The following is a 16,281-nucleotide window of genomic DNA, read 5'->3' as shown; positions in this document are numbered from 1 at the left end:
TTTAGGGCCTATCTTGCGGAACGACCTACCACCTCTACTTGACAGCTCACAACAAAATCGGTAGCTCGCCGGCAAGCCACCCTCTACAGGCTCGAACTCAGGGACACCCTCCAGGCGTACCGCCAGCCGTCTCGTTCATCAATCCCAATTCTACGTCCGTAACGCTGAGGCTCCACGTCTGGCCAGACAATGGATGTCCAATACTGTATTTTATACTGCAGTATAGAAAGGCTAGCGAATCCCAATGGACGTTAGGTAATGTGGACAAAATGGCGTTCGATTTAAAACCAGGAAAAGATAAGTTAAATTGGCATTTAAAATTAACTTTTTTCTAGTTTCCAATGCCCTGAAGCCGCAAAGAAGAACGTCCATCGCCGGCCTTACGTCAGCCACCAAATATGTGGTCAAGCTGGAAGCTCATAATGTTGCTGGATTTTCTACAGAAGAATTCGCCTTTACCACCTTAACCAAAGATGGAGGTAAGATTTTCCTATGACACGTACGTGCAACCGTCTAATTTCAATATGAAATTTACTGATACCTCTATCAAATTTGTGTAGATTCCTGTCACTCTCTGACTTCCCTACAGTTCTTTTAATGCCAATACTTAATAAGAAACAAATTCCTTTATGAAATTCACATATTCCTCTATGACATATTACAGACGTTCCGCCACCAGATTTGATAAGACAAGGATCCGACGGCGTACCGTTCTACGCGGACCTGAAAGTGATGATCCCGCTAATCATTTTGATCGGATTGGTTAAAGTCTGTTTGGTCGCCACCATCGTGTGTTTCAAACGACGTAAGTGACAATTTTTGAAGCTTATTGCCATGCAATCAATCGATATTGAACCGTAGGTCGGAACGAAGCGGACAAGGAACAGTTGGACAACCAGCAGAACGCCGAAGCCCAGAGGGAACGATACTACGCCACCATTCACAAGGTGGCGCTACAAGCAGGCGAGAAAATACCCGGTAAGCTGGCGAACGAGCTTAAATCTATGGTCAAATCAATACAACAAAAATAGAAAAATAATAAAATGTTTTAATAATCCCAGTTGTAATTATCGATAAAAAATCGATACGTTAGAAAACGAAAACGAAGTACGGGAAGTCAAATTTTCAAGCAGTACCCCAATGCGAACTTCAAATAACCTATTACAGCAACTAAATTAATTTAGTTTTGAAAAATTGAAATGATCGATATATAATAGACAAACTATCGACTTTGTCCGCATTTTCTAACGCAAAATTTTTGCAGAAACGTCGGAAACCATATCACCGTAATTATCGCTAAAAAATCGATACTTTAGGAAACAAAAAAAAAAGTACAGGAGGTCAAAGATTGAAGCAAAGCCCAAATACGGACTTCAAATGACCTATTAAAACAACTAAATTAATTTAGTTTTGAAAAATTCAAATGATCGTCATATAATCGAGAAACCGTTGATTTTGTTGGCACTTCCTAGTGCAACATTTGTCCAGAAACGTCGGAAAACATATCGCCGAATTATGGATAAAAAATCGATACCATAGGAAACGAAAACAAAGTGCAGGAGGTCGAATATTCAAGCAGCGCCCAAATGCGGACTTCAAATGACCTATTAAAGCAACTAAATGAATTTAGTTTTAAAAAATTAAAATGATCGACATATAATTGACAAACCGCCGCCTTTGTTGACACTTTCTAAAGCAAAATTTTAGCAGGAACGTCGGAAAACATATCTCCGTAATTACAGATAAAAATCGATACTTTAAGAACCGAAAACAAAGTGGCAGGAGGTCAAATGCGGACTTCAAATGACCTATTAAAGCAACTAAATTAATTTAGTTTTGAGAAATTCACATGGTCCAAATATAATTGACGAACTGTCGACTTTGTTGGCACTTCCTACTGTAAAGTTTTTGCAGAAACTTCGGAAGATCCGTAATTATCGATAAAAAATCGATACCTTAGGAAACGAAAACAAAGGCCAGGAGGTCAAATATTCGAGCAATGTCTAAATTCGGACTTCAAATGATTTATTAAAACAACTAAATTAATTAAGTTTTGAAAAATTCAAATGATCGATATATAATCGACAAACCGTCGATTTGTTGGAACTTTCTCCCTAATGGGAAGTTTTTGCAGAAATGTCGGAAGCCATATCGCCGTAATTATCGATAAGAAATCGATACCTGAGGAACCGAAAACAAAGTGCAGGAAGTCAAATATTCAAGCTGTTCTCAAATGCGGACTTCAAATGACTTATTAAAACAACTAAACTAATTTAGTTTTGAAAAATTCAAATGTTCGATATATAATCGAATAACCGTCGACTTTGTTGGCACTTCCTACTGTAAAGTTTTTGCAGAAACTTCGGAAGATATATCGTCGTAATTATCGATAAAAAATCGATTCCTTAGGAAACGAAAACAAAGGCCAGGAGGTCAAATATTCGAGCAATGTCTAAATTCGGACTTTTGTTTTTTGTTTGAGTTTTGAGTTTTGAAAAATTCAAATGATCGATATATAATCGACAAACCGTCGATTTGTTGGAACTTTCTCCCTAATGGGAAGTTTTTGCAGAAATGTCGGAAGACATATCGCCGTATTATCGATAAGAAATCGATACCTGAGGAACCGAAAACAATGATCCAGGAGGTCAAATATTCAAGCTGTTCCCAAATGTGGACTTCAAATGACTTGTTAAAGCAACTAAACTAATTTAGTTTTGAAAAATTCAAATGATCGATATATAATCGACAACCCGTCGACTTTGTTGGCACTTCCTAATGCAAAGTTTTTGCAGAAACGTCGGAAGACATATCGCCGTACGCGACGTTCCAGCTTTCCGAGCCTAGCACGCTGCCCTGCCCCCAGAACACTATGCTGCACAGTTTTATGTACCACGAGCACCCTGTAACCGAAGGCTGCGCGTCTCCGCCGCCCGCTACATCTTCAGTACAACGAAACTCACCTTACTATAATATTGTAAGTACTTTTCGACATGTCTTTTTATTTTCCACAATTTTGCAGATTACGAACCTCGTTTGGTAACTGTCCACCGCTGGTGGTATTATTCCGCTGTTTCGGAGTACCACGAACCTTGAAAACCGATCAAAACTAAAACTAGCCATATTTTTCATCCGTGTTGTGCTGACGATAGGTTGGGACATATTGATCTGTTTGATTGCAGCAAAAATTTCAAAGTACAAAAGGCCATGGTCGGAGAAGAGTGAATCGTAAAAATGAGATTGACAGCGACGAAAGTGAGTCGGATCAGGATCAACTGACGTCAAGCCGAACGGAGTCTTCCAATCAGTTAGATATCAAACACAAAGCTAGTAAGTGTATACTCCGAACCTATCCAATTAACCAGTTTAATGTGTGAGAAGCCACAACCAAAAAGATGTAACTCCTATCAAAAAAAGTATAAACCGCCATTTATGTTGGCTAATCTACTTTTTGGCGTACGAATTGCTCATGGCTCATTGCCTTTATTAACAAATGAACACATGCCAGGGGAGGAGGTGTAATACCTCATTTGAAAGGCATTTCTTTTCTCCCGCATGGTTTCCGTTCTACTTTTTGATGTAAAATTTCCAATTCCAACAAAAGAACCCCAATTGCGAGGTATTTGTTGCCTAACAATTTTCCTCATACGGGCGTTCCGTTCCAGATTTTGTGTACCACGGAGCTCAGTCGAGCACCTCGTCAGACATATCGCCAATGTCGGAACAAAAATCTCTGCCTCGGAGAAACCGCAATAGGTACATGAACACGAACGAAATACGCGCACACTCTTTTTTGACGAAAGACTGTGTTGATCGCAGGTGGCTGGCACAAGGAGGTCGCAGCAATTCGCAGCGACAGATCCTCAGTCACCTGTCGGTCGCTGAAACGAGTTTCAATAACGAAGGCCGACAGTCCGAGCAGGGCGGAACTCCCGACAGGATCGAACTCTCCGAGGCGGAGTGCGACATCGATACGCTGAAAAAGCTGAAACTCGGACTGAGGTCGTCGCTGTGGTCGCGACCCGCCGGGAATCAGGGCGCGAACCCGCAGTCGGACTATTCTATTGCCGTTTGAAATGGTCTGCCAACAACGTTTACATAAAAAAAAAACAAAAGTCAAATTGTTTCGAATCAAAATTTTATACGAAATCAAAAAAATAGATATTATGTTTGTTATATGTTTATAAACCGAGAAATTTTTGGAGCCATTTTGTAAATTATACAAATCGTATTATTTCCGTATAAGACTTCTAGCATAACGATAAGTGACTCAATGTACCAAAGGAATAAATCGAAAGAAAACGCAAAACTCTGTCTCTCTCCCCCAAGTTAACTGTAAACGGTGACGTGTATAATAGTTTGTCTTCAAAATAAATCATCATTCAAGTCAAAAAATGACTTTTTATTTAGCAGTTGCATCCTCATATCGGCGCCAGTGCAGATAACAGCGCTGGACAAAATGGCGCAAGCTGCAGTTCATATTAGAGCGAGGTCATAATAGCGCCTGTTAGATTCAGCTATTTATAAGGGTGTAAGTCATATTACCAAATGGATATGGCTGATCTTGATTGTAACGGCGCAGTTCATATTGGCGCTGGGTCATAATAGCGGATGTTACATTACCGCACGCATATAAATGGTCTTGGTTATAGTGGCGCAAGCTCATAATAACATAACACATATAATTGCGCAGGTCATATTACCTAATGAATATAACTACTCCGAGTCATAATGGAACAGTTTATGCTAGCGCAAGGTCACAGTAACATTTCAGATTGACCCTTGGTCATAATGACCGCATGGTCCTAATGGGGCAGGTCATACGGGTTATGTTAGCGCATGGTCATAATGGTGCTTGATCAGAAAGCGCAAACAGCGCTATTACAAACATAAAAATATTATTTTTCTAGCGTTTGTACTACTATAATAAAAACTGGGTGAATACTTAAATAATAAGAGTTAGAGCGAGAGATAAACCACAAACGAATGAATGTATACCGTAATTTCTTTAATTGCTTATAATTAATAGAAATTCCTGAGAATTCTTGCAGGAATTTATTCATACTACACACTAGTGTTTTCAACGACTTTTAGAGCTAGAGCAGAGGAGTTTTTAGAGCTTTTAGAGGAGTTTAGTACATGTTCATAATATTTTTAAAATAACCTTCGGGTCATGAAGCAGTTAAATCAACATTTTCAGTTTAAAAAATTATATTCAATTAACAAATAAGATAAACGACAAGAATATAGGGATGAAAAAATATTTCAAACAAAACAAATCTGGCAAACTATAAATATTTTTGTTCACCTCTGGAAAAATTAAATAAATTCCATACTGTAAATTGTATGCAATTTTACGCTATAGTTTTAGAATAAAATGAGTATTTACATAATTTATTCTTAATTCTACTAATTTTTTCTGATTAACGTCACGGGTCTGCAAAAAACGCAAAAATACATTTTCGTTCGAAACTGCAAAAATAACTCTTACCATGTCTTTAGTCATTTACCCTGTCTTTGATCTAACAATGTTTCGTACTTTTGAACTTCTACCCCCAATTCCTTCACCGCCTCCGCGTATCTTCGTTGCAACTCCACCAAACCTTGCAACGTGTCACTCAACTCGTCTCGCTTTTGTTTTTCCTCCGCCACCTTTCTTTCTACCTTTAACCTCGATTGCCGCACGCTCTCGAGAATACCTTGGAACTGTTTGATGAACTCCTCTTTGCCTCCGCCAGACCGCATCGCTCTAAAAATCAACGATGTAACAGCTAACAACTAAGCTTTACACATGGCGTTTAGGAAATAAGTACCATAAACCTCATAACCTTAGCTTAAAAACACCAATATCTTTTACTTCTCTGGAATTGAAAAAACCTACTGATGTTTCCTTCACTTTTCATCAAAGTCTATTCACCCTCAAATTTACGACACTTATTTCTAAAACACCCTGTATAAATTAAGATCGCATACTCGGGATAGCTCTCCGATATAGAGTTTAGCAGAGAGAGTTCCTTCTCCATGTACATCTTTTTGTCCGTCAATGTATTGTACAACGAAAAGTACTGCTTCGTTTCCTTGTGCTTGGCAGCGACTAGTATTCACAAATTAAACGAGAACTATAGAAAAAATCCGCATTGCATACCTTGATTGTATAACTCTATAAACCTCCTCTGGTACTGGCTGAGTTCGGCCCTGTTGGGGACATCATCCACTTGTCTTTGCAGCGTTGCCACGATGCGGTTTTTCTTCGCCAATTGTAACCTTAAGAGCCGCGCCTTTTCGCTGACCTTCTCGATTTGCCCTTTGAGTTCCGGACTGGACTCGGTCGGCACTTCCGCTTCTTGCTTCAGTTCCCTAAAACAAACCCTGGCGTGAAATATAAGGGGAGTAAAGGGGATGAAATCTTACCTAATTTCTTTCTCCAGTCGCGCTTTCTCTTGTTTGCAGCTGTCTTTGAACTGTGCCTCCTCGGCTTTTAAACTGTCGTGCGTAATGACCAACTTTTCGATTTCTCTTGCCAAACTAAAAATTAAACATGTGTAGGCATATCCAGGTTTTCAAATTGTCCACCTAACTCTTGATTTTCATTTTCGACCTCCTCAAATTCCTTGAGTGCTTTGTCAACTTCAGTCTGTTTCAGTCTTATTTCGTTTAGTGATTCAGTTTCTTTTTCTATTTCTTCCTGCAGCTTTGCTTTGCGACTTTCCAAAGTTCTAATGTTCTCGGCCAGTCTTACTCTTTGATTTTCCAGCTGTTCTTCCGGGGATTGAACTCCGCCCTCCTGTAATAAATTGCCAACACAAATAGTGGAACCTATTTATATGAACGAGTTAACCTTCAGCTCAGAATGTAACAACTTATAATGGGATTTCAATTTTCTCTGATCCTCCTCATCGAGGATGTCATACTGAGAAAGGTCCTAAAAATGGGCTTGATTAGCAAAATATAAAATTCCATAAAATTATGAACAAGAAAAAGCATTGCCTACCTCTTTAGTCTCAGTTAGGTTGTTCAAAAGCTGCTGAATCTGCTGCTAAAACACACACACACACACATTCCAAATAATAACAACAAGAGCAATAAAAATAACATTATGAAAAAACAAAAACCCATGCATTGCAATACACGGAACATAGAAAAAATACAATATAAATAAATGCATTTTTACCTCTTCCAATTGTTGCTGTATGGGTAAATCACTCTGCCCATCTTTTAGTGAAGTTTGTGAATTTTCCCCTAACCTATATCCGTATTCCAATAACGTTATTTGGACTCGTGACGCTACATCAGGAGGAGGCGCATTTTTTCTTTTATACCTACGCTGAGGTCTAAGAATTGAATTGCTATTAGTAAAAGCTTAACACCTTTTAATAATACTTGCCTGTAAGCTTCCTGGACAAGTTTCAGGTTTTCCAAAACTTTTTTGCTACTCTCTTTCTCATTTCCCACTAAAAATTCTTTATTAAATTGGTTAACGGCATAGGCGCGAACAAAAGCAGCTTGTTCTTGCCTAAATTCAACAGATCTTTTCACCAACCACTAAAAGAAAAGTAACAACATTCTTTTTACAGTAAATCACTGAACACTAACCTGTATCACTGGAAATATATGTATAAAATCCAATCCTTGAATCTGATGAGGTTCAATTCTGTGAGGGCACTTGATTTTTGGCAGTACAGCTACAATTTTTTCCGTCAGAGCGCTAAAAAAACAATTTCAATTCTGCACCGCTAAAGACAACAAAAATTTACATTTTTTGTCCTATGGTGGAATTTTCTTGGAATAAAAGGTCGACGTCCACGTCGACATTTAAGGATTCTATACACCAAGTCATCCCTCCAACCACTTTATCAAAAGGAGGCAATCCTTTAATACGTGCGCGGAAATAACCCGCGGCAACCAAAAGATCAATGATTTCTTGAAGTTTCACCGACTGCTCTTCATCTTCTCGAACTTCTACCTACAATTATTAGCTTGGTAAAGAGTCAAACTTTCAGTGCACCTCAGATTTTTACATCAATTTCATGACCGTCGGCTTCTTGTCGGCGTGGCAACTTTACGGCCTTTCTCAATTTTTCTGATATCTCCGGGTTCAACGCAGCCATTACAACTATCTAACATTACAAGTAGATAATAATAATTATATAAATAGCAAGATTTATTTATTCAACAAATAAGTAGGGTTGGAATTCTGACGTTTATCAGCCTCCTGTCTTCTTTTAAACGAAATTAGGTGGGCATATTCAAACGGATCATATGGATAAAAAACGATCGCCCGCATGAGGTAGGTTTACATAACCGTTCAGCAAATGTTTTGAGGAAAATGTTTTTTTCTTGTGTTAAAAAGCCACATAGCTGTTTCGGTTAACATAAATAAAAAGAAAGAATAATTAAATTAAATTTTGAATAGGGCCGAATAACGGTGACTATTTTGGTCATCGGTGTAAATTCTGGAAAATGTGCACCACTATTAGTGGCCTGAAGCCGGTAAACATTGTTGCGTCCCAAACGGCACTGATATTTTCAAAGAGAAGGAAATGATTTTCCACGCATCCTTGCAAATTTCACCCAGTAACCTACACTGTGCGACAAATTTCTTTGCATATAGCTATATCCCCAAGCTTAACTCTTATTTGCCTAATCATTTGGTAGGAGATGTACATATTTGGCGCATAAAATGACGCATCCAAACTTCTTGATAACCTGTCATTGGCCATGTTAGTTTTCGAATGCTGCAAGGTCAATGATTAAGAACGAAATTTGAAGTCTCGCGTATGTGCATGTTGGGGGTTTCGCCAAGGTAGGACCTTTACATCACTATATGCTTTAAAAATAACGAGTATTTTAGTTAAAGAAGTTTCAAGAATAATACGCGCTCCGTTCTTATCAGAAAGAGCTATTAAAAATTACTACCTATACACTTCGTTTTTAACACAAGGTTTTTATAGGATTGAAATAAATAAAAAACATTAGAAAATATAGTCATTTAATAAAAACAAAGAAAAGTAAATTACACTTTAGAAAAACCGCGAAAAATAAATAATAATTTCTACAATGCAATCACACAATCAATTGCTTTCGTCAATAAAAAAAAGTTGTTCGGCAGACTTAAAAAATACCAGGACACCGTAATTTCTTGTTGGGTAAACACTGAAAGGATTCCGGAAAATATGGTAATTGTGCCCACGCCAAATGTAATCTAGAAAAATTTAAAAATATGTTTTAGCTGCAAATAAATCAAAGAATAAAGGTTTGGTGATTTTGTGAAGGAGTATAACCTTTAGAACACTTACACTGAATTCTGAGGCAAATTAAAATGAATCATATTGTCATACAATTGGTGTTGACTCGTCGAATTCGAACATTGGGACTGAAACAACATTCATTGTACATGCCGATTAGATTCGGTTAGTTAGTTACCTGTCCGTATGACAAGAAGAACAAAGCTGCGTCCTCGAATTCTTCTAAACCGGGCTGATGTATGTGACTCAGCGTTTGAGTTTTCTTTAATAGAGCCTTGAAAGTACAAACAATAAGTTTAAATTACAGGACTGAGTTGCTTCAGTTAACCTAATAAAAATGTTTAAAAAACATCATCATTCAATAGCAATATAAATAACTACTAATGTGTCGAAATTCACCGGATTAGGTATATAGAAAGTGCGAATGAAAAACATTATTTTGCTGGAAGAAGCTTGGATTGATTTTATTGATTTTTGGGCGGAGAGAAAGTGGAAACGTGGAAGAAATGAGGTATTTTTTTAGATTAATAATATTTGCTGAGACTGGGAATTAAAAATGTCTGTGGTTGATTGAATTAAACTACCTTTTTTTTTTAAATTTGAGATTACGCAGTTTGTTCTGAATCAAATAATTAGCAGTTCACTTCTTGTAATAACAATATCAGCCAAACTTTCTGCCCAAAATTGTCGAAGGTGGTATTATATGTTTAATAAATTTTGGCGGTTCCGATTAAAAAATTACTAGAAAGACCTAGCTTAACGTTTACTGTAAAATCAACTTTCAAAATATTTCTCATCAATTTAGAAACATTTTAGAAACAATTTCGAAATACTATAAAACACATCATTATATCTCTGCTCCGACAGAACAGTGACCGAATTGCAAAAAGCATAATTTTTTAGGACAATCAAAAAACCAAAATGAAATTTTGGTATTTATCCTTAAAACATTGCATGCATAGTTGTTACTTTGTAATCATTGTATTAGTAAGCTAAATATGTATTACTCTAAATTGTATTCAGCAAAATATTTATCTAAGGATTAATGATAGATTTGACTCAATTTCCAAAAATTTAACATTTGTGTCTCTGTTCTAATTTTCAAATTAATAATTTGCAATCATGGGAAGACTAAAAATTAGAAAAGAAATATGCCAAGATAACTGACGCTTGACTTGACATATCAGATTGCAAATCATGGCTTTATTGTTCAAAAAATTACAATAATCCCGAAATTTTAAATTATAACCGTCTTTTCGAATTATTTATATACAAAAATATATAGTAATAATAATGTAATTTAGTTCTTAATTTGGTTTTGCTTGTAAGAAATAATTTGTAAAAAAAAACTTGTTTATAAATAAACTCAAATTTATAATATATTTTTGTAAAATCAATATGGTATTGAATTCTAGGCAAAGAGTTAGAAAGGAAACTGTTTTCTTCTTTTCAATCAGTTGAGAGATAATTGAGATACGGGGGCTTTCAAAATGTATCATTTTAAGATTGCCCTTGTATCTCAAAAATAAAAGTGGGTAGGGAAATTCTGTATATGACATAGAAAGATTCACGAAATAGTAGTGACCAAATTGTGATTTTGACCATACAGGTGCTGGGTATAACGTTTCAAAGAAATTTAAAAGAATTAATATGAAACATGGTACATTTTTTCTAATAACCAATTTTCTGGCACTGTGTGGCATGTATGCTTTTTTTAAGTTAATCTAACGTGTGTTCTTGGTACTCTTTAACTTTCATGTTGACGTTGTAGAATAAAACCACTATTTTATTGGCCGTTTCTTCTTAAACTTACTACAATTAATTTAGTAGTTGCCGGACAATATCGTTAAAAGGTTGTTTTTTCTTTCAGGATATTAATAATATTAACAATCAATTTCACAATTTGACAGCTACGACAATATGTATGCACTTGCACGAAGTGGTAACAAATCTGTATTTTAAATAGGACTGGAGCAATGCTATATTTGTGGGAAACTCATTTCAAGTTGTTTTCATTGGTCTGTCTGCTATGGATAGGGGAGTTTCCCTTTAAAAGTGTTCAATTGGACCAATGACGGTGAATTTAGGTAATTTCTACGTACAAATGAACAATCTGCGTCGCAGAGATAATTTGAACATAACCATACTCCCATATCAATTTACCAACGTACCTCGTAGGCCACGCTGACCGCGGACAGTTTTTTCAAGAGCGTCAGTCCCGTCTCGTTCGCTCTGTCAACGGAAACGTCCAAATTTAAATCTGACACGAACTCGGCCAGGCAATTTACCGCCGGCAGTGCGGCCTTAAAAGACTCGTTGACGGTCATGTGGAAGGGCGACAGGATCTTCTTTTCCGACGTCCACGAACTGCCGTACGGCAACACCGACGAGACCACTGATTCGGCGAGCTCCACCCCCAACCGTCCGTAAACTACGGGTTTCGGAAAGCCAGCCTCGAAGTAAGGGTCCGATACCAAACTCCTGGGCACGATGATCAGATTGTTCGGTGCTGAGTAGGTCACCTGGGGGACCTCCCGGAAAAGTGGCTCCAGAACGGTGGATTCGAGGAGTTGCTTGAGCAGCATTTTCTGCTCGACCTTCTTTTGGAACTCGACGCTGTTTTTGACGCTCTCGAACAAGTAACCCTTGATGATTTTCAGAGGGGCGTAGTAGTCCTTTAGGAACAGGGCGGCCCTGGCAGAATCGGGAAGGCCTATTTGAAGATGCAACGTGTCGAGCTGGACGGACATTTAATGGTTTATTACTCGACGCGTATAGCTATTGCAATAATAGATATAGATATTCATTTACTTCCAAACAATACAAAAAAGTAGAAAGAAACAAGTAAAAGAAAAATATAAAAATGTAAACAAAAATTTACACAAATTCATTCAAACAAACGAGAAAAAATACTAAGACTAATAGCAATAATAATAACAATGAAGTCGACATTCACCCACATATATTTTAATTTTTCTATTAATGTTTGCGAAATGATTTTTATTTAACGACATGCAGAAATTTGGACAAAGAATGAAATTTGTGCGTGTGTGTGAGTCAAAAACGTCTTGAGGTGTTTTTTGAACTTTTTCAAATGTTTCAGCTCCTTAGCGATTAGATATTCATGACCATACAGAAATCTTTTCGTGTTTCGTTTTCTTTCGTTTCGTAAGTTCAATCTTTCATTTGGACGTGTAATAAAATATTAAGGAAATGGATACAATGTTCATTTTGAGTTTTTTAAAGGCTTTCCTACGTCTGGCATTATAAGACAAAACCAAAAATGAGTCAGAGAATTCAACAGACGTCGAACTATATGTGTGTATAAATATGTATTAATCCTTACAATACAGCGGTGATGTTTAGCACCGGCAACATTGTTTCAGTCCGTCAAGATATCTATACCAATGTTAACAATGCCATCTCCATTCCTCATATGAGAATTGATCACGCATGCGCATCATGAATGGCACTTCTCAACTTTCTTTTAATGGTGCCATCAAAAGTTCCTGTATCAACCTTGTATATTCTAGCATTATTCTGTGGTAAATATCTCGTAGTTATATATTCCACCTTAATGCAGAAATATTATTCAGATATAATGTCTCGTTTTACGTTTAACGAAAAGCGTAAAGCATAAAAACACAATTAATAAACACATAAAATTCCTATTTCAGGAAAAATGCAGAAGTGTTAAATAGGATTAGCATCGTGTGTTGCTGAATTGCAACAAGCTTTCCGTTTCATTTTGTTTGGAATTATAAATGTACAGCGAATGTAGATATAGGGTGATTGGCAAAAAGTTTCTCCCTAGGAAGCTTCGTTGAAAAGAGAGATACGGGGTGTTACATCTATATATTTTTATTTTTTTGCATACATGAAACAAACATGGACAAAAGCAAAAATGTTTTTTTAATTATTTTCAATTTTTTTCTTCATTTTTTGGTTGAAGTGTAAAATGGAAAAGTATATAAGGTCTATTTAAAAAAAAAATGCAAATTACATTACGAAAATAAATTTTTGTATTCACACATCAACATCTATAAAAACAATTATTCTTCTGGTATGTTTTTCGAAAGAGGTCTGATCTTAAAGTAAAACTTAACAATAAGCAATCGAGCATGCATTTGTTAGAAAAGTCTGATTGACAATACAATAAAAAATAAATAAACAAAATAAATAAAAAACGATTTAAATAACAATTGTAGAGTGTTATCTATCGTTATGTAATAGTACTATGTATTTTATAATAAATTATTATACGTTTGTGATGTCCAATTTACCTATAACCCGAACACTAAAATACGATACTTAGCAATTCGGGGAATCGCAATAAAAATATCCACTCCATTTAATTCTTAAAACGGCAAGATGGCGATGTAACGCATAACATAAATAAATAATTATAAATTTCATTGCATTTTTAAAATTAATGCGGTCAATTGACTCAAAAAAATTTGACCGGTCAATTTCACAACCCACCGCCCCAATGGGAGTCAAAATAATAAACTCCAAATGTAGTTAAAAGTAATCTAGTAAGTAAGTAAAGTTGCAATAAAATATTCATATATAAAATTTGACAAGAAGATGAATAACCACCATGAGCAAAAACTAGTTAGCTAGCCTGTTTCAAAATACACTGAAAATGGTGAAATCGAGAAAGTTTGTTTGGGCAACTCATCACCCTCACATTTGTAAATAATACCCAAGCAAAAAAAAATTATAAATTATTATTAAACATAATCTTAAAATTGTCTCTATTTTCATAATTCATATTAATTTTAAAATAAGGATATTTAGGATCATGTACATTAAACTAATCAAATTTAAAACTCACTTTAGATTTCAGCTGCTGATAGAGCAAATCCGTACCGTCAAACTGGCGGATCCTCTCTTTGACGACGTCCAAGATAACATTAAACGTGTCGTTGACAACATCGTAGGTCTCCGCGCTTATGGGCCTATTTTTCTCGAAGTAATATTCCGTCGCCAGACCCATATGGTCTCTAACCAGCTGGGAGCATATTTCCCACCGTTTCCGAGCCTTCGACACCCCTAAATAATTCCCGATGTTATGAAAACCGCGAAAGGACTATCAGAAAATAACTAACCCAATAATTTAGAATGAAAAATATCCACTGCCGAGGTATAAGACTCCGACAAGTACGGTGCATACTTCCGGACCAAAGTCCAAATCAGATATCCGTTCATCGTTCTTCTGTCCGTCGAGGCAATAATCTGCGCAACTTGATTCAAGTACTCCAATGACGTCACTAAGACTTCGGTATTTTCGGAAATGTTGGCGTTGGGGTACATCGCTTGGAGTATGTCGTAGAACGGTATCTGTAAACACTTTATTCGTCAACTGCGTCGATGGAGGTCCTCCTGAGACTAGAACTTCTACATCTGAGAGTAGGATTCGAGTCTCGGAGAACAACCCTAAGACTTCAGGACCCTGGAAACTAGAAAATGAGGATTTGGAGACGTCCAAGGAATATTTCTAGCGACAGTCTAGGAAGAATCTTAGCTCCGTGAAGGTCTTACTATTCTTACGAATGCTGATAAGGCAAGAAGCCACTTTCATATCATGGAAGTAGTGGATGACAGTCAAATCTTATTAATCTCTTAACCAACTGTGCACTATTAACGAACAAATAATTAAGAGATTTAATTCTGGAGCTGCCAGAAACTAGGATGCACTGGGGTCATGAATGGGATAGCATAGAATAAAAATACTTAATTCAGTGCTCACCAAATTAGTGGCCTTTAGCTCAGAAATAGAAATCGCGTTATAAGTAACGACAGGGTTTTGAAGGGTCACCAAGCTGGGCGTTATTTCTGCTATCCTCCTTTCGTACGAGTACATGTCCTGACCGAATTTGCTCGCTTCGTTTGTGGTGCTGCTCAAATAAATTATAACGTCCCTGATGTATTCCTTGTACGCTGCTTGAATCTGAAATAAAGCAACGCGGGATGTTCAAATCTACTACTAATTGCATATTCGGTTTTGTATAAATGTTAAAACATAACCAGGGTCTTACTCTATCGTCTGTATCTCTGTAGTAATAATCCCGATCCGGTAACCCCAATCCAGATGGGGAAATTCTGATACTGGAGGCTCCTGGGTCGAGAGGATTCGGCTCCACGTGAATTTTGAAGTACGGCGAGGTGCCATAGTGGACTTGGAGCTTGGCCAGGACGGACATTCCGTCGAAATCTTGGTCATTCCAGTCCCTCAGCACGTACCATCCGCCTGCAACAATAAAAAAGAAGGTGCTGCATCAAATTAGGATTCTACAAATACCCTTTTTCCAAAGTATAAAGAAAAATACAGAAGTTTATAATGGGATGCTGGTTTATAAGGAACCAAATAATAGATATAACCCGGCTTATCGATGGTAAACCCAAATATTGATAACAATTAACAAATAATTGTTTTTGAGAAAAAATATGTTTTAGAGGTGAGTCCATCTCCCGGTTAGTTTCTCTAGTAAACAGAAAAAATACTTAATTTTAAATTCTTTAAATAAAAAATAACTTAACATAAATTGATAGCACATTCAGTTAATATCAAGTATCCGAACTTGTTTGAGGACATTTTATCTTCTAAAACAACTCAATTCATAAATGACCACACATGTTACAATGAAGTCCATTGACTTGTCTTAAGTATGAAGGATATGAAGTAAATTTAGTTCAGATAGCGGAACAATTTAAAATAAGCTTTCGTATAACAAAATTTTATGTTCATGTTTAAACTGAAAGGCTTTCCTTCATATACCTAATACATAACTCCTATACCTAAACATAACTCCAGGTTAATTAAAATTAATTAAATAATAAGTTGATTAAATCGGAGCTCCCTGTTACTATTTTCATAAACCATAATTTACAAATAGCTTTAATAATAACTAGCAGTTGCTAGTGTCAACAAAAACCACCAACACAGCAACCGAAATAGAAAAACCAAAAGGACTTAAAAAGAAATAATTATTTATGCTTTCCTACTAGTACACCCTAAATGTGGGGAATAATA

The 16,281-nt window shown here is 36.5% G+C and overlaps 3 protein-coding genes and 1 long non-coding RNA gene across 14 annotated transcripts in view; 2 read left to right on the top strand and 2 right to left on the bottom strand.

Annotated features, from left to right (window-relative positions):
• The window catches only part of LOC132707251 (cell adhesion molecule Dscam2), a 312,262-nt gene extending 307,881 nt beyond the window's left edge, over positions 1–4,381 (top strand). For 3 of the 6 annotated variants that reach the window (XM_060679030.1, XM_060679029.1, XM_060679027.1), the window contains exons 27-33: positions 6–255; positions 336–479; positions 665–805; positions 862–978; positions 2,796–2,977; positions 3,183–3,330; positions 3,666–4,381. In XM_060679030.1, the coding sequence (XP_060535013.1) occupies positions 6–255; positions 336–479; positions 665–805; positions 862–978; positions 2,796–2,977; positions 3,183–3,330; positions 3,666–4,075 (1,392 nt within the window). In that variant the 3' untranslated portion in view covers positions 4,076–4,381. The remainder of the gene's footprint in view (positions 1–5; positions 256–335; positions 480–664; positions 806–861; positions 979–2,795; positions 2,978–3,182; positions 3,331–3,665) is intronic. The other 3 variants (XM_060679031.1, XM_060679033.1, XM_060679032.1) reach the window with 2 other exon arrangements.
• Positions 4,382–5,212: 831 nt separating this feature from the next.
• Positions 5,213–8,197, bottom strand: LOC132707231 (coiled-coil domain-containing protein 93). 3 transcript variants are annotated; one of them, XM_060678994.1, is made up of 13 exons: positions 8,019–8,197; positions 7,755–7,963; positions 7,594–7,705; positions 7,385–7,542; positions 7,172–7,331; positions 6,992–7,033; positions 6,839–6,922; positions 6,579–6,784; positions 6,412–6,525; positions 6,146–6,357; positions 5,974–6,094; positions 5,492–5,749; positions 5,213–5,437 (listed from the first exon to the last, which is right to left on the bottom strand). In XM_060678994.1, the coding sequence occupies exons 1-12, from the start codon at positions 8,106–8,108 to the stop codon at positions 5,503–5,505; spliced, it is 1,755 nt and encodes a 584-aa protein (XP_060534977.1). In that variant the 5' UTR covers positions 8,109–8,197; the 3' UTR covers positions 5,213–5,437; positions 5,492–5,502. The 3 variants fall into 3 exon arrangements, with proteins under 3 accessions (XP_060534977.1, XP_060534976.1, XP_060534978.1); XM_060678993.1 differs by having other exon boundaries at positions 5,214–5,437; positions 6,992–7,036; XM_060678995.1 differs by lacking the exon at positions 6,992–7,033 and having other exon boundaries at positions 5,214–5,437.
• Positions 8,198–9,072: 875 nt separating this feature from the next.
• Positions 9,073–16,281, bottom strand: part of LOC132707000 (protein gone early) — a 126,671-nt gene continuing 119,462 nt past the window's right edge. For all 4 annotated transcript variants that reach the window (XM_060678611.1, XM_060678612.1, XM_060678613.1 and 1 more), the window contains 8 exons: positions 15,287–15,498; positions 14,998–15,198; positions 14,357–14,588; positions 14,083–14,300; positions 11,417–11,983; positions 9,424–9,519; positions 9,297–9,373; positions 9,073–9,202 (listed from right to left, as the gene is read on the bottom strand). In XM_060678611.1, coding sequence (XP_060534594.1) covers positions 9,112–9,202; positions 9,297–9,373; positions 9,424–9,519; positions 11,417–11,983; positions 14,083–14,300; positions 14,357–14,588; positions 14,998–15,198; positions 15,287–15,498 — 1,694 coding nt within the window. In that variant the 3' untranslated portion in view covers positions 9,073–9,111. The remainder of the gene's footprint in view (positions 9,203–9,296; positions 9,374–9,423; positions 9,520–11,416; positions 11,984–14,082; positions 14,301–14,356; positions 14,589–14,997; positions 15,199–15,286; positions 15,499–16,281) is intronic.
• Positions 9,526–11,543, top strand: LOC132707004 (uncharacterized). Its single transcript, XR_009619684.1, has 3 exons — positions 9,526–9,756; positions 11,116–11,332; positions 11,424–11,543. It is a non-coding gene; the product is annotated as an uncharacterized LOC132707004 (long non-coding RNA).

The sequence above is a fragment of the Cylas formicarius genome, unplaced genomic scaffold (assembly GCF_029955315.1).
Source record: "Cylas formicarius isolate icCylForm1 unplaced genomic scaffold, icCylForm1.1 PGA_scaffold_9__14_contigs__length_23061073, whole genome shotgun sequence".
Taxonomy (NCBI): domain Eukaryota; kingdom Metazoa; phylum Arthropoda; class Insecta; order Coleoptera; family Brentidae; genus Cylas; species Cylas formicarius.
This window is presented reverse-complemented; position numbering and strand designations above follow the sequence as displayed.